The sequence below is a fragment of the Gekko japonicus genome, unplaced genomic scaffold, assembly GCF_001447785.1.
Source record: "Gekko japonicus isolate JY-2015 unplaced genomic scaffold, Gekko_japonicus_V1.1 scaffold98, whole genome shotgun sequence".
In the NCBI taxonomy this organism is placed as follows: Eukaryota; Metazoa; Chordata; class Lepidosauria; order Squamata; family Gekkonidae; genus Gekko; species Gekko japonicus.
Genome location: NW_015164668.1, coordinates 1,994,521 through 2,016,134, shown reverse-complemented (window position 1 = coordinate 2,016,134; position 21,614 = coordinate 1,994,521). Strand labels below are relative to the sequence as shown.

General features: G+C 46.0%; 1 protein-coding gene across 1 annotated transcript in view; it reads right to left on the bottom strand.

The window, feature by feature from the left end:
- Window positions 1–21,614, bottom strand: part of DNAJC11 (DnaJ heat shock protein family (Hsp40) member C11) — a 60,500-nt gene that overhangs the window by 5,771 nt on the left and 33,115 nt on the right. The window contains exons 5-6 of the mRNA XM_015409136.1: window positions 1,174–1,302; window positions 287–409 (exon numbers count right to left, since the gene is read on the bottom strand). Coding sequence (XP_015264622.1) covers window positions 287–409; window positions 1,174–1,302 — 252 coding nt within the window. The remainder of the gene's footprint in view (window positions 1–286; window positions 410–1,173; window positions 1,303–21,614) is intronic.

Genomic DNA, 21,614 nt, shown 5'->3' with positions numbered 1-21,614 from the left:
TTTGACTTTGTTGGATGTTCATGGATGCGGCATCCAGGGAAAGTGCTGTTTTTCAAATAAGGCCGCAATTTGAAAATGAAGGAGGTAAAGAAATTACTCCAAAAAAGTGGTCAGGCACCTTGTTGACTTTCAGAAAAGGCAGCACCAAGGCTTCGGTCTTACAGGAAAAAACAGAGTCGAGGAAGGAGGGAGAAGGAGAACATGACAACGGTCGCTGTTTAGAAAGCGCAGAGAAGGCTTAACGTTGCCCTTAAACAGAGTGAATGACAGAAGCTGGGCTCCTCACCTCTCCCCAACCTTTGGCAGATGTGACCCGCCGAAGAGCCAAGTTAACAGAGCCACCTCCATTCCCGTTCTGCGTGGAGAGGTTTCCCGAAAGGATCGCTGTGTCCGTGGCAGTAAGCGGGGCCTATGATACATACAGACCATTACTGCGCATATGAGCTTCAGGTGTGTGACAATGTTCTGCCAAGAGATGCCCACATTAGCACACTTCCCCAAGGCATGTTCTTACTGAAATTGATTTGCACAGTCCACGACGATGCTCAGAGTGTTTCTGGGTATGTAATGTGATTCCAAGAGCCTTCTCAAGGAAAAAGAGACTCTGTCTCTTTGCAGAGGCACAAGAATATGTTTAAGCACTATGTCAAGCAACCCATGCCTATGGAAGCAAGCATTCACCTTCCAGCATGCCCAAGAAACACAGCACAAAACAGGGCTTGTGACAATGAGTGCCATACAGACAGGAGCAGGCGTGCTTCTCTGTCTCATATCCTAGTGAGCCACTGCTGGTTTGAGGAAACCCGAGATATGCTAGAAAGACCAACAGGCAGACATAACAGGAGACAGTTTCATATGATTCGCATTGGCCACCACAGGGAAGGAGCACAATTTACTTCACCCACTGGTGTCCTGGACTACTTTGCCACTTATAAAATGACTCTTGCCATTCACAAAGACAGAGAAAGGTTAACTTCTGACATGGCTGCTCAGTCTCTACAGACATGATCCAACAGGGAGCACCTTGTTAACTTTCAGAAAAGGCATGCAAAAATGGCATGTAAATCAGGAGCTGGAACAGCAGCATATGAACCCATATAGGATCCCGCTGCTGAATGGCCTGGCTCCTACTCTCCCCCACTGCTTCCTCTCATGCGTGCATGCATCGCTTACTTCAATGGACTGGGATATGTGCATTTTGTTAATTTCAATCTGAGGAAAACTGCTGCCGGACACATCTTCATATTCCTCGTCGTAGCGATCAAAGAGGTCAGTGGCATCTATTCCAACGCTGATCGTCCCCTAGAAAAACAAAAACAGCTCAGTGTCAAAAGAGATCCCCGCATTTGGCCACGGTGAGGGCTCCAGCTCCCAAACAGCCCCACTCGACCTAGAGTGCTGCCCTCTTTGGCCCCAGAACACCTTTGTTGGCACCCCACTCCCCACCCCAGAACCCAGCATTCCACTGATGCTTTGAGAGTAACTTCACAGTGCTCACCCCCAACTAATCGAATCCCTGTGCATTCGAGCCTCTTAGTTCCTTTCCTCTCTCTCTCCCTTCTTGCCTCTGCCGTCTCTTAGTCATCTCTCTCACATACGCACACACAGTCCTTTCTTGACTACACTGAAGTTTGCTAGCTCCTCCAGACAGAGTTCAGCATTCCTTTTTTGCTTGCATCCACTGATGAAACTGTCTAAGAAGGTGCTATTAAAGTATAATAGTATTCTCATAACCTCTTCTAAGGTTCATCTCACACATGTGACACGGTGACATCAAGCAGAAACCTCGGTATGTGGAACAAGAGTTCAGAAATCCCAAGTGTGGTCAACAAATCCTTGTACCTCTTCAAATGTAACTCACACATTCAGTCACGAGTCATCAAGAGCTGAGAAAACAAATGATGCCTGCAACCCAGCGCTAAGCAATCTGAAGTCTGAACAGTATTCTATGCAGAACCCTGTTCTGAAAGGCTTCCTGATTGGATAAGACAGCGAAAGGGTTGAAAAGGTGATTACAACCCAGCATGATGTTTGAACTGTGTGCCCTGGCCTGGAGCATCCTTCTTAAGAAAAGTAGGCAGGAGACTGACAAGAGAGACATGAAGGCGGTTTCATCCAGGGATTGCTTTTCATCCCTCTTTCCCCGCGGGTCTGAAAAAACCTGCAAAAGCAGAGCTGGGGAAGACCTCCGGCTTGTGCGTCATCTTGAAAGAATCAGTGCTAAGGTAGACAGACCGATGACCCAACTGTATAATGCAGCTTCAGAGGCTCACAACTGCATTTGCTCATATTCATCCCCCATCTCTCTTTTGCAGACAAATCTGGACTGTAAGCCCCCAGGGCGAGGACCTGTCTTTTGTCGAGAATGCAGCCCCTCACTGTACATTATACAGCAGGGTTCCCCAAACCTTTTGAGCCTGTGGGCACCATTAGAACTTTGAAGCGGGGCAATCGGTACAACCACAAAACGACCATGTGGGAGGCAGAGCCAAGCACGTACAGAGAGGAGCACAAGTGCGGAGGATGAGGGGAGCCGCTTTTAAAAATCCACCGGGAAAGAGGAGCCGGAGAAAGAAGAAAGACAACACTGCAGTGGCCACTGTCGCTGAAATGTTATTTTAATCTGCACAGCCAATCAGATTTCAAGGGAGCAATCAAAAGCCCTATTGGGGCAGGACCCCATCTGGCCCCACCCACTTTCCCAAGACACTTGGTGGGCACCCAGAAAAGTGTCGGTGGGCACCATGGCATCCCCGGGCACCACGCTGGGGACCCCCTGTTCTACAGGACAATAGGCATGTTATATATTTACTACACAAAAACAAGCAGCACTCGCTTTCTGTGTCACACTGTATTTCAGAGGTGGACCTTGGCACATGATAAGGCATCTTATCCCCATCTCCTCAACCACAAGTGAAAGACTGTCGTCGTCGTCTCCCCCCAACACACAGCAGAACTTTTATCAAGGGCACTTTTCTCCATGTGTTTGTTTTGGGGAGGCAATCCTCAGTGTTCCCAGATCACACAAGCCCCCCCCTCCCCTCCCAGTGCTTTCTCTGGTTCTTGAGACTAAGCCAGGGCACCCACAGCTTTGGGAACCACCCGGGGCAGAGCCCTCTCAGATCCAAGCCTCCTGGAAGCAGCTGAGCGATCTTAAGGACACTTTTCCGGGAGTGTGCTCCACTGAGTAGCATTAGTAGACCTGCTTAGGAGGGCACTGCATGTCACTTGAAGTGAGTCAGTTCCTTTGGAGAGCAATTGATCAAGGCGCACAAGATCCAGAGTGGAGAAATATGCCAGGAGCTGCTCGATAATGCAGTGGTCCTCACCAGAGTGGTTTGCAGGCCAGAATTCTGCAGGGGACATGGAATTTGGCTTTTCTCCACATGGAATATGGATTTCCTGGGTCTGCCCTGGACATCATATGAGCGGAACTGGTTACTTTAACTCAGAACAGCCAAGCTCAGCAGAGTGCTTCCGCGGGATGCAGTAACTCACTTTCATCTTCCACTGAATATGCTTTAATGTGCTGGGGGGGGGGGGAAGGGAAGAGCGCATACCCAACTCCAGTAATGAGCAAACAGAAACGGTCTTGGGTTTTGACTGGGAATAAAGGCAGAAAGCTGCAGCCGCCGCCAAGGGAATGTGTGAAGCGAGATGCCATAAACTGAACTGCAGCGCTTGCCAGACGAGGCGTGTCTCCCGCTCCCGCAGGCCTGCCCCCTATTCAGGCTCCTGGCACAGCTTCAACCCTGTTTTGCTTCAGCCCAGGATTCTGGAGAATGCCTGCTTGTCAAGTCAGGGTAGGCAGGCCCTTTGGAAATAAAAACAGCTTTCTGAAAACACAATGCCTTATAGATGTTTGCATTCTGCCATTTGCAGAATTTTTTTTTTTTTGGTAAACAAATTTTTTATTTTCTCAGGAATACAACATATAAAACATTTCATTCTATCAATTGTCTACCCCATTCCCAGTTCCTCCCCTCCCTCCAATGGCTTCCCACAATGCTTCCACCCCTGCTCCAAATTACTTCATATCATCAATATCAGTTTTTCATCATTACAATCTAAAGATAACATCGTTTAACTTAATATTGATCTAAACATATTAAGTTTTGTTTCACATCCCAGTTCTTTTCCAGATAAATTTTAAAATCATTCCATTCTCCAAAAAACTCATCGTCTTCTTTGTTATTCAGTTTTTTTGTAATCTTATCCATTTGTGCCATGAACAGAACTTTTTGTATCCATTCTTCAACCTCTGGTACCTTTTCTGTCTTCCAAAACTGAGCATAAATCATTCTCGCTGTCACTATCAGGTACCAGAGTAAAGTTTTTTTAGTCGTATTGACTTCTTCCATTTTGAGTCCCAAAAGCAGAATTTCCGGTGCTTTTTTAAAAGAACATTTCAGTATTTTTTGCATTTCATTGTGGACTTTTGTCCAAAAGTCTACAGCTTTCTCACAAGTCCACCACATATGATAAAATGAGCCCTCATGCCTCTTACATTTCCAGCATTTGTTTGACATATTTTGATTCATATTTGCAATTTTCTTAGGTGTCATGTACCACCTATACATCATCTTATAACAATTTTCTTTAACATTAGTACATGTCGAGATCTTAATAGAATTTTTCCACAAATATTCCCAGGTTTCCATAGCCACTTCCTTATTCATATTAATAGCCCATTGGTTTAAGTTCTGGGTCTGAGTCGGCTCTTTTCTTGCCTCTCCTGGTCTCCGTCTTGGCGATTTCTTTCCAATTCACAGATTCGCAAAATAAAGCACTCTTCTAGATGATAAGATTTAGTCCTCCATGCCTCTCTGTTTACGCTTTCCAAAGACCCTTAGAAATATATTAAAAAAGCAAATTTAGTTGAAGTCCTCCTCAAAATGTCGGGCGCAACTTCTCTATGGTAATTTCATGTAGAGTAGGTCAAATTGATACTTTGCAGGCCCTTCCTTCCGCATACAACTCACTTCCGGTCCGGCACCTTTAAAAGTTCCACTGTCTTCCTTTCGCTAATGCCCGTCTAGGAATTCAACTTCCTGGATGTTTCACACGGACCTCTTTCTTTGTGACACCAGCCTGCTCTTCCCACGCTATTGTTCGTGAGTTTCGATTTTACAGTTGCGCACACGGCTCCATCTTCACCACAGGAATGTTAAACAATAAGCGTTTTTACAGTTTTTAAAGGCTTCAATCAACTTTTTTCTCTCCGGAATCGGATTTCTGGGATTTACTATTCATTTTCCGCTCAACCGCTTAATTCAAATTGACTCCAAACTCAGTTCAGGTAAGCGGCACGTTTTTGTTATCTAGCACGTTCAAAACGGGTTTCGCATTGTTTCTTTTAACTCACAGTTGTTGTCCTTCTTCAAAGAAGTCTGCTGACGAAGAATTTATGCCGGTAGTCCGGCTCGATCGGCCACTATAGAGTTGCTTGGCACTTGCCTTCTTCGTGGGAGGAGGTCAAAGCCCAATTCAGCTTCTTCCGAAGCTGGATTACGCCAACCTCACACTCCCTCTAGGGCGCTGCTGCCTGCTTGTCCCCCCCCTCGCTGGGGAGTGATGCGTTGGGCTGTGTATTGCCCAAACTGTCAAAAGTGGCCGTCGCTCGCTTCGCACGATCGCGAAACGCTTCAGTCCTCCATCTTAGCCAGACCGGAAGCTTTCTGAAAACACAATGCCTTATAGATGTTTGCATTCTGCCATTAGAAAAGAAGCAGGGGTGGTGGGAAGGAAAAGGGAGAGCTTCCCAAACCCATGTGGCGGAGCAAGTTCTTGGATGCGGCCCCTAGATTCCGAAATGTACATGAAGCTGCCTTAAACTGAAGGCAGACGATTGGTCCATCAAGGTCACAGCTTTCTGAAAACACAATGCCTTATAGATGTTTGCATTCTGCCATTAGAAAAGAAGCAGGGGTGGTGGGAAGGAAAAGGGAGAGCTTCCCAAACCCATGTGGCGGAGCAAGTTCTTGGATGCGGCCCCTAGATTCCGAAATGTACATGAAGCTGCCTTAAACTGAAGGCAGACGATTGGTCCATCAAGGTCAGTACTGTCTACTCAGACTGTCAGTGGCTCTCCAGGGTCTCAGGTAGAAGTCTTTCACATCACCTACTGCCTGTCCTTTCTAACTGGAGATGCCGGGGATTGAACCTGGAACCTTCTGCACGCCAAGCAGAGGCTCCCCCACTGAGCCACAGCCCCTCTTCCCTGGATAGATTGTTGGCCCCCATTGGAGCAGAGGCCAAGACCTCACAGGAAAGTCATTTGTCTTTGACTGACAAACTGATGGTCTTCCTGGTTTTCATGAGTTTTAGGCAAGTTACAGACACTTAAGACCCATGAAGGTCCAAGTTCAAAAGGGGCCAAACCAACACACATCTCTAGGAGCTTGTTTAGGAACTCCACTGCCCCCCCCCCATCCTCTCCTGCCTTCTCCTTTGCAGGGTTCTCCTCCTCTTTATACTCACTGTCTAGCAGTTTGCACCTTCTCTCTGACAGGAAGGAGGTGGTGGCCTGGGCTTCCTTCAGTTGATGTGACCTGCTTTTGTGAGGACGATGTAGCGAAGGAGGAACAGCCCCCTCCAGTTGCCCCGCAGCTACCATAGCAAGTCCCCCATTGCCAGATGGAGGACCAACTACAGCTAGAAAGCTACGAATGTACAATCTCCCCACCACCACCAAAAAAGATCTGTTCCCAGACAGGGAAGCTTGGCCCCAGTTCTGCTGCCCTCCTGTCCCACTCCTGAGCTTTCCCCAGATGTTTGCTCCTCCTGTGGGCTGTTATTTTTAAATTCTTTAATTTATATCCCCCCCCCCAACAGCTTATATTGTTCTCCCTGCCTCCACTCCACATCCTCACCACAACTACTCTGTGAGGTAGAATAACAGAATCATAGAGTTGGAAGGGACCTCCAGGGTCACCTAGTCTATCCCCCTGCACAATGCAGGAAATTCACAAATACCTCCCCGCTCACACCTCCAGTGACCCCTGTTTCACGCCCAGAAGATGACAAAAAACCTTCAGGATCCCTGGCCACAGGGGCCTGGAGAAAAATTGCTACCTGACCGCAAAGTGGCAATCAGCATTTCCTGGGCGTGTAAGAAAGGGCCATGAGAACTAAGCACTGAGGCCACCCTTCCTGCCCTCCCTCTCATGACCTGCCTAAGTTCACAGATTAGGTTGAGAATGTCACCCTACAAGCTTATTTGGCGCACCAGGGATTTGAGCCTAATTCTCCCAGGCCCTAGTCCAACCAGCCACTACCCCAAGCCAGCTTCCTATCAAACTCTTGTAGGTCTCACCTCATTAAGGTTGCGAACCTGTGTACAAGGATGGCCAATATTACTTTTGTGCAGCGTCTAGCCTCAGGCACACTTACCATTAAACATGGTTATCACAATTTTTGGAATATGTTGTCTATCCCTCCTTCACACTCTCACCCCTCCCCTTCATGAACAGATCCACACTTGCACTGTTCAGATGCAGGAGTCAGACGTACACACTAAGGCCCACGTGAAACGAAGTGTGAGTCCAGTGGCACCTTCAAGATCCACAAAGGTTTATTCTGCTGCTTCAAACCGACACGGCTACCCACCTGAGTCGATGGTCCATGTGCCAGTCCATTCTATAACCTCAGACACAAACAGCGGTGCAGTTCAGGACCTGCAAGAGTGATGCCCACCCTCCTTCCCTCTTAAACTCCTTCCCACAAACAGTGCACAGCCTCATCTGGTATCAGGGCAGCTTTGCGAGCGACTCTACAAAACGTACGACCAACAAAGTTTCTCTAGCTTGTTTGCCCACACATTCCTATGCCAGTCATCTGTGACACATCAGCAGCCTCAAATGGAAAATTCCCTCCCAGTTGACAAAGATTTCCCTGCATGCTCACCTGAAATCAATTCTTACTCACCCCAGGCTCCCAGTCAAAAGGCTATTTACAAAGCCTGCTCTAGGCATCCTGTGCTGATGCAGTCTTTTTAACATCTGAGCAGCTGGAATGTTCATAAATATTCCATACCACCTCAGCAGCGGAGCCAACAACCAGGAAGGCTACCCTTCAAACACAGTCCTAATAGCCAGTAGCTACAGAGGTTTTGAAAACAGTACCCTGTGGTGTCTTTCTTTCTGTGACGTTTCTCTAATTTCTGAGCTAAGTTGCAGAAAAACAGCACCTTTTGTCAAGTCATCGTGCTTTAATTTGATACCAAATTTGCCCCCGTGATCACAGGTCAGCACCGTGAAAAGTTATCCAAACTGGCTGGGACTTGGCACGTAGATGGATCATTATTGTTGATTAGTACCTCACACAGATTGCCCATGCCCAAGAAATGCCTTTCCAACACTTAGGACCAGGTTTTTGTTCAGGACAAGCACACCGTGGCATTAACGCATATCACTCCATTGTTGACACTCCCGGAACAGAGATCATGAACTCTGCAGTGCTGATCACGCCACTGGTCTCCAAAGCCAAATAGGAATACAGAAACATACAACTCAGTTGACCTCACCTGACTGGCTCCTCTGGGACAAGCAGGAAAATCGGCGGGTCATTTTTCCCACCCCAGCCTTTATTTCTTCCACTTCCTCCACATGGGTACATTCTGCCAGATATGGGCACAACAAATGCCGAGGCACTGAGGAAGCAGGTGAAGTCACCCTTAGGAGCCTGCATCGGCCTTGGCAAGAGAATCTGGCTTAAGCCACAAGGACCGGAAAAAACAACAGATGGCAGGTGGTTAAAAATAATCCTAGGGAATGAGAGCACCCCTTCTGCTACCTGAAGGGTTGGGGAGGGAGGTGCTGCATTTGCCATCCACTCACCCTTCGCCTCCAGTTCAGAGCAAACCAAAAAGCCAAACTGGGAGGGGACAAGGAAAACGAGGTGTTGCATATCAACTTGGTGTGACTCCTGCACAGTGCGGTAACCCAGAAGGAAGAGGAAGGTACCACCTTGGAGAAAGATGAGAGCAGGAAGAATCACTTGGAAGACCCTTTAATAAGCCACACTAGGATGAGTACTAAAACTCAAGAGGTCCATACTGCCACATAAGATATTGGCTGCATTCAGCCATAAAGACAAACCGTGGGTTTGATGGGAATGAGCCCTAGGAAGTCTCCAGCTCACAACTGCAACCCCTCGCATGTGCTTCAGAAACTGAACATTCTCTGGTTTGTGTGTGGCAATCTCTTCTTTTGTGTGTGAACAAGGAAATCTTCAATTCTCAGGGGGAGGGGAGGAAACAAGAGGACTTCCAAGGCTCGTTTGCATAAGAAAACATGTTGGAATACTTCTGAATGCTGACACTCTCCGTTTGTTTGCCATCTAAATAAAAGGCAGCTGGGGGACAAATCACAATTCCACTGGCTTGGGATCAAAGAACGTGGTTATTGATGCTTTCCTAGCTTGAGGCGGCAAGAAGAAGAAAAAAGCACAACACAGCCTTTGTGGAGCAAGAGTTGGGAATGGGATCTACCATGCAAGTAAGAAAGGATGAAGGAAACTAACAGACGTCATAAGTTATGGTACGGGGAAGCAGGCTACTGAAAAGAACAAGGGACAGACCTGTGTCCAGGCCAGCCAACATTGTTTAAACTGAACTCTACAGCAGGACAGTGAATGTTTTGGTCTTTAGATGACTGCACAGGCTGCCCTTGAAAACAGATTAACAGTCCTGCAGAGGTCTGGGGCGTGGGGGGGGGGCACTTTGCCATTTGGGTTGAACGGCCCCATCAGGCAGTTTGGCAGAGATTGGCTAAACAGCCTCAGGATAGCTACAAAGCTGGTTCTGGAGCGGCCTATTTTCAAGAGACAGATGCTGAGATCATAACCCAAAAATTGCGTGTCCACTGCAACCTTTTTTTTTTTTTTGCCGCATCAGAAACCTTGTCAAAGAAAGCTGCTTTTCACAGTTCATTTTCCCCAGGTTCTAGTGTGACATTCCTAATCTGCCTTTAAAAAAACCCACACCTCCTCTTAATTAAACCGTTTGACAAAGAACTTGTTTTTCAGATCTGCAGAAATTATCCCCACCACGGTGCCCCCTTTTTCCTGTAGAACGCTAGATGCTGCTCGAAGCCCCAAATGCCTGGATCTGCCAGGCGAAAGTCTCCGTTTCTAGGGATAAAGAGAAAGTCTGCATCAAGCTAGTCACGGACGCAGGTCGAGGAACAATCAGACTGCCGAGGGTTGGAATGTGGTAATTGAGGGACAGTCCTTGTTCCAAGGTCACAGACACATAATAAAGACAAGGGGAGGGAAGGAGGACAAAGAGGAGGAAGAGAAAAATCAAAGCAGCAAACAACCGGCCCTAAATTAAAAGGTATTCTTCCACAAGGGCCAAAAGCAAGATTGTTATAAATGGAGTGCTTTAAAAAAAAAAAAAGGCAGATGCCCTAGCTAAGGCAGCAGCCACAGCATTCCAAAGAGACACTGAACGACTCCACACCAGGTTTATCTGAATGGTACAGATTAAAAGCAAAATAATGATTGTCGACAGATTAAGTGACAACTGAATAAATCAACTTCTTGGTGCAAAAAGTAGACCCAATGCAGGGATGACCAACAGACTGCCTGTTGGCCACATCTGGCCGCCAAGGATGTTTCTCCCCTCACCCCCAAATTCTATTGAGAGCCACAGGGATTGGTGCTATTGGTTGGCAACCAACACGTCAGTGGCCTCCAATCTGCTCCCTATCCCCAGGCCTCTAAGAATGGCAGGGTACACTTCTCCCATAACTGCACACACAATAAATCAATGCCTACCAGCATCCCACAATCCTGACCATAACAGAATTCTTGCCTACTAAAGCTTGGTTCATACACGCACATTGAATGCTTGATGGATTGCAAGGTCAGGCAATGGCTCTGCTTGTGTGAATGCATCTATTCTAAAAACAAAGCACTTTGCATTCATGTTTTGGCTAAGCTCCAGTAATGGGGGGGAGAGATCTAGTGTGGTGGGCACAGGCCTGAACCAGCTCTGGATATGGGCTGAACGAAACCCACAGCTGCAGGAACTAAAAAGACTACTACATACTTGTGAACATACACGTGCAATTAATTTCAAGAGCAAAGCCCAAGAGATAGTGCAGCCAAAACAAAAATACCACTGTGGCCCCTCTGGGAATCTCAGTTCAGGAGGAGCACTAAACTAAATCCATTAGTGGTGGCAAAAGTGATATAAGAGAGGTCAGTCTAGATTTTTGATGCCAATAAAGAATAAGGTCACTGTGCAATTTCCTGTTGCTTTGGAGAAACACTCCAAGAGGTATTACTGGACCAACTTTTGTCCTTGCACCCTGAAACCTTATTTTAGATTTTTCTCTTTTGGGGAATATTACTTGGACCCTTTCATTCGCACCAAACTGAAAAGGAGAATCTCAGGGCCAAGCTAGAGTTATGGTGTGCATAGGTCTGACGTGTAGGTGCTGTAACATTTAGTTAGCTGTGTTATCCAAGACAGTTCTGGGAAACTGGGGGGATAGGAGATACCCTCTCTGTACCCAAAAGAGAGTAAGGGCTGTTGGGGAGTAGACCACTAATACACACAAAAGCAGCTGTGCTCATGACCCACATGTGGCAGCAACCTTCTCCCATAAGCAACTGACTGCTGTCGGCAACACATAATACCACCGAGAAATTGCTGATTTCAGTGGACTAACAGTGCCATCCTAAGCAGAGTTACTCCAGTCTAAACCCATTGAAATCAATGGGCTTAGACTGGAAGTCATTTTGCAGTGACCATGCAAAATATTCAGGGATGGTTGTTCTTCACAGAAATAAAATACATAAGGGGGGGGGTCTTATGTGCCCCCCTTAAGTCACCTTGCATGTCCCAAGGACAAAGAAACAAGGAAAGAAAGCAAAAGGGCAGTGCTTGGAGGTGTTTAGTTGAAGGGAGAAGACCAAGTAAGGTTTCCAGCCGGAGACACCATGACACCGAAGGTGGAACAGTGCCAGTGTTCCCTGTAAGCTGAGTTAATGGGAGTTAGCTCACAGTTTTTTAGCCTCTGGCTCACACATTTTTGTCTTAGCCCAGGAAGGATGGCTCCAGAGCAAACTAATTTATGCACTAGCCAAATAACTCACTCACAACTTTAATGCCAGTAGCTCACAAAGGAGGATTTTTGCTCACAAGACTCCACAGCTTAGAAGGAGCATTGTACAGTGCTATAATTCTTTTTTAAAAAAGCAATGCCTTCAATGGCACCCCAGATCTGCCTGCCACGCTGTAAAGGCAACCATGTTCTGCACCACACCACTGCCCACACAGTCCAAGCAAAGTGCTGTAGAAAGCCCTTGCCCTGTACCTGAGTGGAGAATGCAGCTCCCTTTCCAAAGAGAGCATTTCTAGAACTGGTACAGGCACAAACCCACTTGGCTTGCCCACCAGGCTACGGTACGCAAAGCAGATGTACCTTTTCCCTAATCTGGAATTTAACCACTCTTCTCACAGCAGGTCACTGACTTCCTCCAGCCTTCCAGCGCAACGTATCAAAACAGAGAAAGAGCTCTAAACAAAAATAAATAAATATTTTTAAAGGCCCAGACAACTCGCAGCCTGCCAAGCTGCATGCGTTTGGTTATTGCTCCCCATTTCTGGTTAGAAATGCTTACTTATTTGGAGCCATTTTATAGAACTAATAAACCATTGGAAATTTTAAAATAACTTGCGTTCTTGTATGAAACGATCACAGCTGCGCTACCTAATTCCACAGGAACGCTGCCTGGAGAGACATTTCCATAGAATGCCAATAAGCAATTGCTGTAAACACCCAGATGGCTGATTTTTATCACCGGATGCAGGGGCTCCAAGCTCACGATGCGTCTCTCCTCCTTTATATTCAGCCATCACGGCTAAAATGCAGGCGAGGTGCTGAAAACATCAAGTCCCCAAAGCCAAAGTGAAAGAGATCAGGGCGACAAGCCCTTGACCCAAAGTGCCCTGTGCACACATAAGACATGGCCAGACTGGGGAGTACTACAGAATCCCTCGGCTTTAAGGTGCGTGCTGATGCTACACATGTGTAAGCTGCTGCTTACACACGTGGTGAAGGGATAAATGGAGGTAGGCAGGGCAGGAAGCCAAGAAGCGGAGAAGCAGTGAGTTGCCTGAATGCCGAGCAGGGAAGGGAAACAGACTGATATGGTCCAGTCCCCATGCAACCCCGACTAGAATTTCTGGTATTACACTGAACTTGGTGTGTGTGTATTACGTGCTGTCATTTTCCACTTATGGCGACCCTATGAATTCACGACCTCCAAAATGTCTTCTCATTAACAGCCTTTCTCAAGTCTTACATGCTGAGAGCTGTGGCTTCCTTGACTGATGGTAGGTCTTCCTCTTTTCCTGCCGCCTTCAACTTTTCCTAGCATTATTGTCTTTTCATTGACATGATGTGACCAAAATACAATCACTTTGATTTTGTTTTAGCTTCTAGGGAGAGCTCTAATGTGATCTGCGCTACAACCCACTTATTCGTCTTTCTGGCAGTCCACAGTATCTGGAAAACTCTTCTCCGATACCCTATTTCAAGTGAAGCAACTTTCTTCCTGTCCACTTTCTTCATTGTTCGCTGAACTTGATGGCCACTCTTAATCGCCAACACACCAAGCACTCAGGGACAGAGTGACACCCTTGTCCTCATTCACTGAACACATGAAACATAGACCTGCAATGCTGCTTCTGTTCCTCAGTTCCGTGAAACAGACCAACACAGTGTATAGCGTTAAGAGAGGAAGAGAGTCCCTAATTGGTATCAGTGGCTCTAGTGGAAATTAGAAGGCTCACACAGTTACTTGCCATCCAGCAATTTCCCCCCCACAGAAATCTGCTTAGCCCCTTCGTTAATGGTCTGCAGACAGAAAGTAAAACCAATCCAGTTCTGGGAAGTGCTTAGGTTATGATACCATTGGCTTCTGTCCCTGGATTCTACTCTGTTCTGGATTTCTTTTTGTAACGCAGTTTTTGCACTGTTCCTAGTATAAAGCATGCTGGTGGTTATTCATTGCATTGCTTCTTAATTTTATAATCTGCCTCAAGCCTGACTGAGAAAGGCAGACTACAACGTGACACTTCCCCCTGTTGCTTTACTACACCTTTTGATTTGTTTTCAGGGTTCTTTTATGTGACTTATTAGTTTGATTTTATTGTGTTAAAAATGTTGGTAAGTCACCTTAGCAGTTATCGATGAGAGGCAGGAGAGAAATAATTTAATGAACAACGGGCTCATACCATCTACGCCCAAAGTCAATATCTTGATTCCAACACAGGAGGCCAGGTTGAACTGTGCAATTCAGAGGCATGTCAAGTGATTGAGACGAGATGGGTTGGCTAGAACCAGATAGCCAAACTTCCCTTCCACCATATACCTGCCTTGTCTTGCTTTCCTCTAAACATTCCTTCACCGTGTAGCTTCTTTTACACCTTGCCTACAGCAAGAATGTAGCTGAGGATTTGAGCGCCATTAAAAAATTGTGCCAATATAGTATTTTGGAGCAGATATGTTCAGACATAGCATTATATACAAATAACGTAGTTAGATGTTGCAAACATATTCCAGCACACAAAGATTCAACTCCAAAAAATGTGGGAAACTCTCTCTTACACCATGAAAGCACATCCCTGCTTCCCTTTATAAAACTTCCACTAAAATGTGATAGTGTCACTACAGACCTCATAAAATAGATAAAATAGAGGAGGAGAGCTTGAGGGCCACCAGTTGGCCACATCCACAACAGTGAATTCACATAATTCAGAAGAAATGCTAAAAATTTCAGCCCCTGTAGGTGGAATTCCTGCCTATTGGGTTCCAAACAGAACTGCAGCTGGGATCAAGATTACTGATGTCCCAGAGATGGCAAGCTGGCGGTTGGCTCCCAAACTCCAGTAGAAACAATGGATGCAGGGCTTGAACAGCAACCCATCCCCAACATGAGCGGAGCCACCCACCAAAGCTTACAATCGCTTGATTTGCCGTGTGTTTCAATAGTTTCCATGCTTGACGGACTGCTCCCTTTAAGTTTTAATTTAATTTTCCAGCAATAACACTGTTGGAGCAGAAGAGAGAAAGGCTGATAAAAAAAACCCAAAAGAAAAAGAGAAAGCAAAAAAATTAAATTATAAACTGTAAAATGGTGCACATCTCCAGAGACTAAGCAAGGAACAAATAGGAGAGAGAGAGAGAGAGAGAGAGAACAAAAAACATGAACAGAGGAGAGAGAGAAAGAGAGAGAGAGAGAGAGAGAGAGAGAGAGAGAGAGAGAGAGGATGCCAACAGATAAAACCTTTGTATTCTGAAAACTGGGTTGCCCCTCAATGCTTGTCAATTTTGCTGCAAATGAAGGAGGAAGGAGTTTTTGCTTGGGTATCAAAGAAGGGCTGGAAGCTTCAAAATACTCATTTCAGTAAGGTTCACTTGCCTGGATCAGCCCCAGCAGCTACATTCTGACAGACGACGAAGATGCAGAGCCCAGCAAGCAGGCATCCCCTACTGCCTCTGAATACAAGCCCATTTCCACCTCCTCTCCTCATGTGGTCTGTCTTAACATTCAATTTAGTGGCATCTAAAGCACAGAGAGTGTTCAACCACAAACACAGAGATCTGAGCAGGGAGGGGGAGAGACAGCCAGAGATCACATCCAGTTCAGGCATCAGAAGTGAAGGTGAGGGAGAAGGACCCTCCTATCCTGCACGAGGGGCTGTGCTGCTGTCATAGCAAACAGAAAGTCTGAAAGTTTTCGGATTGGCTGGATTTGCACTTGACTAACAGCTCTCGCCCATTATCTCATGAACAGCTCTCATGGCGGATAATAATTAAAACAACAAAATGAAAAGTACTTAAAAAACAACCAAGCAAGCTAAAGAACATACCGTTCAAAACAGCCCCACGTTAGCAGTAGTGTGCTGCTGTCATAGCAAACAGAAAGTCTAAAAGTTTTCGGATCGGCTGGATTTGCACTTGACGAACAGCTCTTGAGCCTGGAACCTGTCCTAAAATTTGTATCTTGCCCATTATCTCATGAACAGCTCTCATGGTGGATAATAATTAAAACAACAAAATGAAAAGTACTTAAAAAATAACCAAGCAAGCTAAAGAATATACCGTTCAAAACAGCCCCATGTTAGCAGCAGCTATGAAGGAGGAGGAGGAGGAGATTGGATTTATACCCCGCCCTTCACTTGGAGTCTCAGAGCGGCTTACAAACTCCTTTCCCTTCTCCTCCTCACAACAGACACCGTGTGAGATAGGTGGCACTGAGAGAGCTCTTTCAAGAACCGCCCTTTCAAGGACAGCTCGTCAGAACTACGGCTTGCCCAAGGTCATCCAGCAGCTGCAAGTGAAGGAGTGGGGAATCAAACCCGGTTCTCCCAGATTAGTCTGCACACTTAACCACTACACCAAACCAGCTTCCTGCAAACAAGTTTCCTGCCATTTTTGCATCATTAATACAGTTTCATTTGTGCTTCTACAGTGAACAAAAGAGATTTTGTAATATTGTACAAAAATGGTACAGGTATGTACAAAATGTTTGGCACCCCCTTTGGTATTGATGGGGGAGTGGACAATATTGTAAAAGCATGTACTTGAATAATATAAACTTTACATGGGTAAATGGTTAGGGACTGCCACATATAGTACTGTGCATAGCTCATACTGCCTGCTGCTGTAAGTAGCATCCTTCTGTGTAATTTTTGCATTGTTTAATGCATCATGTTAATACTTATGCTTTGCCTCAGTTCTGTTTTCAGACTGGTTCCAGATTTCTAGAATCCAAATCCTAGTGCATTGTTTACTAGATGCCCCATCCAATGCGCCCTCTAAGCTGTGGAGTCATGTGAGCAAAAATTCTACTTTGTGAGCTACTGGCATTAAAGCTGTGAGTGAGCGATTTGGCTGCTGCAGAAATTTAGTTTGCCCTGAAGCCATCCTTCCTTGTTGTTGTTGCTGTTCAGTCGCACAGTCGAGTCCGACTCTTTCCTGAGCTAAGACAAAAATGTGTGAACCGGAGGCTAAAAAACTGTGAGCTAGCTCGCACTAACTCAGCTTACACTGAGCTTACTAACTCAGAGGGAACACTGGTCCCATCCTGTTGATTATACTGACTTACTCTATGTAATCTGCCTTGAGTCCCAATGAGAAAGGTGGGCTGTAAATAACGTAAATAAATAAAGGACAACTGTTCTGCTAGGACTGCATGTGTTTTCACTAACAGGCCTGGGTCCTGCAAATCTAAGGGACCACCTCTCCCCATATACCCCCTGAGAGCTTTGCGCTATGCTAATCAACATCTACTGGTCGTTCCTGGCCCTAAGAATGTCCACTTAGCCTCAACCAGGGCCAGGGCCTTCTCTGTCCTGGCCCCTACCTGGTGAAACATGCTCTCACTTGAAATCAGGGCCTTGCAGAACTTTACAGTTCCGCAGGGCCTGCAAAATGGAGATGTTCCGCCAGGCTTTTAGTTGAGCCCATACAGAGACTGCCCTGCACAGAGGCAGTCTGGATCATCTATCTATCTGGAGTCTTGGGGTTATGTAGACGTGACTCCAGTATCATCTCCCTGGTTTCTGGGGGGGTTGAATTATTGCTCACCATCTTTTAGCGGATTAACTGTTTTCTGGTTTTAGTTGTTTTTAGATTACTTGTGCTAACTGGTTTTTACTGTTATATGCTTTGATGTTACCCACCTTGAGCCCGTTTGGGAAGGGTGGGATATACATTTAAATAAATAAATAACATATTTTAGATTTTATCTGTTTCTCAACTGGGGGGTGGCTAATCACCCATTTTAAAGAAGGGCTGAAGGCTCCCATGCACAAGGCCAGAAAAAGACATTTCATACATGCATGTGATACACAACACCTCTACCATTGGTGGGGGCAAGGGGAACCAGGAATTGATCAATGTGCCCACCTCAGTCGTGACGGAAGAAAAAGTCGTACAAAACAGAAATACTTCTAAGGACTCCCTTAGACACAGGTTGCACTACTTGCCTCCAGATTTCCAGGTAATCTGATCAAAAAGCACGAGACCTTTTAGGCAACCCTAGAATCTAGATGACCCCATCTGGTGGCCGCATGGTCTGTAACACCACAGACAATCTTCTTTGGGGGTAGTAACACTATTTTGACACATTATGAGCACCCTAGCAAGGAAAGAACTCCAGGTATTGTTCCAGCATACAAGGAGCGCCCCGTGTAAAGTTCATAACAAATTTGCTACACCACAAGCAAAGTTAAAAAAAACCCTGAAATAAAGGAAGAGAGAAACACAACAATGATGTATACAGAGCACCAGCTGTTGGAAAGGAAGGGGGCAGATAACGGAGAAAAGCAAAGCTGCATTTGGAAGACGTGTTTATACGGGTGATTTAGCCACTGGGGGATCTGCAATGGTGGCGCATTACTTCTGTTGCAGGTTTATTTCTGCAATATAGTTGTTATTTTTGCAAGCTTTTATCTTTGGGGACACTGTAAGATACTCTGATTCAGAAACAGGATTGAATATGAATTTTAAAAGACACACGTTTCATCAGCATTTACAAGAAGATGAGGGTACGTGGGCATCTATGAACTCGGGCATCTTTGCACCTTGCCAACGTGGGTATAGCCCGAAGCATGTAGCAACCTTCCTGCAAACCAGGCAGATAACTATATGCATCCCACATTAATCCAAAAGCTGGGGGGGGATTTTTGCCCATGCCCTTGGAAGGTTTAGGAAAAAAATCACTGATGCAATTGTTATTTCAAGCTCCTTTGAACGGGGGGTTTTCGCGGGCAGAGAGATTTGTTTCTGTGTCTAGAAGAGATGCTGCATCCCAGATCTTTAAACTGTGAGTATAGTTGGGAGCCCGGCTTCAGGGACCCCACGGCTGCAATCACACACACTAAATAATCCACTTTCAATCCACTTTTAACCTAAGGAACATTTGATTGGGAACATTTGGCTGTACAATCTCAGAAGACTATACAGTTGACCAGAGAGAAGTACCACTGGACATGTGATTACACTGGAGGCTTCATTTGTATTTTTGTATTTCTTTTCCTTGCCCAGTGGTTAAACTTTGGAACAATTGGTTTCTGGTCTTTATTCCATATTTTGTATATGTAGGATTGTATGTATTTTTGCATATCAGCCAATATGTTCTGTCTGTATTAGACATCTGAGGAAGGCCTGTAAAGGCCGAAACGCGTTAGTTCTATCTTATTAGCCCTTGTATGTTTTTGTATTTCTATATGAGGTTTGCATGGGCCCTTGTTTGTTATTTTAATTTATGGTGAATAAATACATATATATTTTTGTATGTTTTATAATTAGAGTTTTAGAGTTGGCCCTTTTCTACTCTTGACTAACCTTTTTAGGTTCTGAATTCTAGGTTTAGGTTCAGTTTTCCCCCCTCTTTTCTTCTTAGCCCATGACTCAGAACATCAGGACCCAAAAGGTGAACCAAGCTTCACACAAACAATGCACACTTGGGCCTCAGAGGCTGTTTCAGATGCTCAAGGTGCAAAAAATGATCACCGCAATTGGCCAGGCGGGGTATAAATACGAGGAGCTTGCACTTCAGACTACGGCTCAAGCCACTGAACACAAAGAGCCTCAAAACTGGCAAAGTCGACAACTGCCTGCATACATTCCTTCTCCGTTATGGTCCCCCACCTTGTAGGATGGCCTGGCTGAGGAGGTCAGGAAGGTTCCCACTCTCCTGGCTTTCTGCAAACTGTGCAAAACTGCATTATTCAAGAGGGCTTTTCTATGCAGGTAACGGGGTAGTGCTGTTAGGAAAGATTTCACAAAGTTACTTGGATAAATTACTACAGACTGTCATCTGTACTAATGTGTATTGTTTGCTGTGGGCTGGCTCTCGCTGTGTAAGTTTGCATCATTTAATGCAGAGGTGCCGAACATAAGGGTTAGGGTTAGGGGTCTTATGCAGCCCACGAGCAACTGGTGCAAGGGAGGGAGTGCTGGCGGAGAGCCACTCCATTGTGGCTTCAGAATGGGGGAACAACCTCATCTGCAGCAGTCAAGCATTGTGGGAGTGTCTGCCCAGTGCTGTACCGCTGGCTCTCCAGTTCGCCCATGTGGGTTTTCCTCTGGACCCCCCTCCCAGCCCATGGGGCCTTGCACTGAAGATACACCAACTTGGAGCTTACCAGCTGCTGTCCTTTATAATGTTTATATCTCCACTACCTGGCATTCTACTTTATGGCATAGATGGCCTAGCCCGATGAAGTGACATTTATGTCAGATCCGGGCCTCGTAACAAATGAGTTCGACTCCCCTGATTTAATGTGTCATGCTAACCCTTATGCATTGCCTCAGTTCAGTTTTTTAGACGTCTGGTTGGATCTACAACCCAAATCCTATTTCATTGTTTACTGAATGTCCCATCTTGTTGGTTGTACTGACCCCTCTGTGTAATCCGCCTTGAATCCCAGGGAGAAAGATGGACCATAAATAACGTAAATAAATTAAGATAATTTTAAAAAAACCCTGAGCTGAAGGCTCTTACTCTCTAAATTCATGCTGGACCAGCAGAAGCCATAACCTGGTCCTGCACACTGCACTGTTCAAAAACATCAGCTGGTGAGTAGTACCGGGGTGGGGTGAACATCAGCCACGCTTCCGTGCCCCACCACATACAGAGCCACCATACAAGGGTACGTACTGGCAGCATGGGTAACAACTGGGGTTGCTCTGCCACAGGGCTGGGGAAAAGATGGGTAGCCACCTGCAATGCAACGTGGGAGCAGAGCCACTGATTTGAAGAGAAACTTTAAAACCCCTTTTGGCACGTGCTCACAACCTGCAGGGGAAGGGCCTCTCCGTATTGCAGCTTTGTTTGTCAACTTGACTGCTTTGAAATACATACACTTCAAAATATGAAACATGCTGTTTTATAGCTTCTCGAGCCGGGGAACAGCATCATCAATAACCATTGATTGTCCCGAAAGCATTATGAAGTTCTCTCAAAGAAAGGGCACTCGCTGTGCCTCTGGAAGGATTCCAAAGTTTTTTGCACTTATTTTGCAATTCTAAGTTACTGCCGGAATGTTCCCCGTGGCACAGCTGGGGGGGGCCGCTCTGCTTCAAGGATGGCTCTGGCTGTATCACTGCTGCAGAAGGGGAGGGGGAGGAGGCACTTCCTCAGAGTACTTTGAGAAGTCTCACCTGAAAGCTCTCCATGGCTTTGTCTCCCCTCCCCCCATCTCAGCTATTGTTCTTCAAGGGTTCTGCCCATTCTCTCTTGCTACCACCTGCCTGCACCCACAACATGCAAACTCATCTGTGGCACCACCTCCACACATCTCCTTTGGCTTCAAACCATCATCCTCAATCAAAACAAGGCCTAAACATGCATGATTACATTTTCTCACACTGCCTCTTACCATCTGCACCCTTTACGTGTATTGTTAGCTTAGTCTCTCCCCTCCCCCCCCTTTTGTTTCCTCTACTAAGTTGGGATTGTAGGATCCTTGGGGGCAGAGAACTACCTTTTGCCGTACGTGGTCTGGGAAAGGGGTGCCAATGGTTGCTGTCTGCGGGTGACCATTTGTAACCAACCTGTGTTTCATGATAGCAATGCCTTCAGGC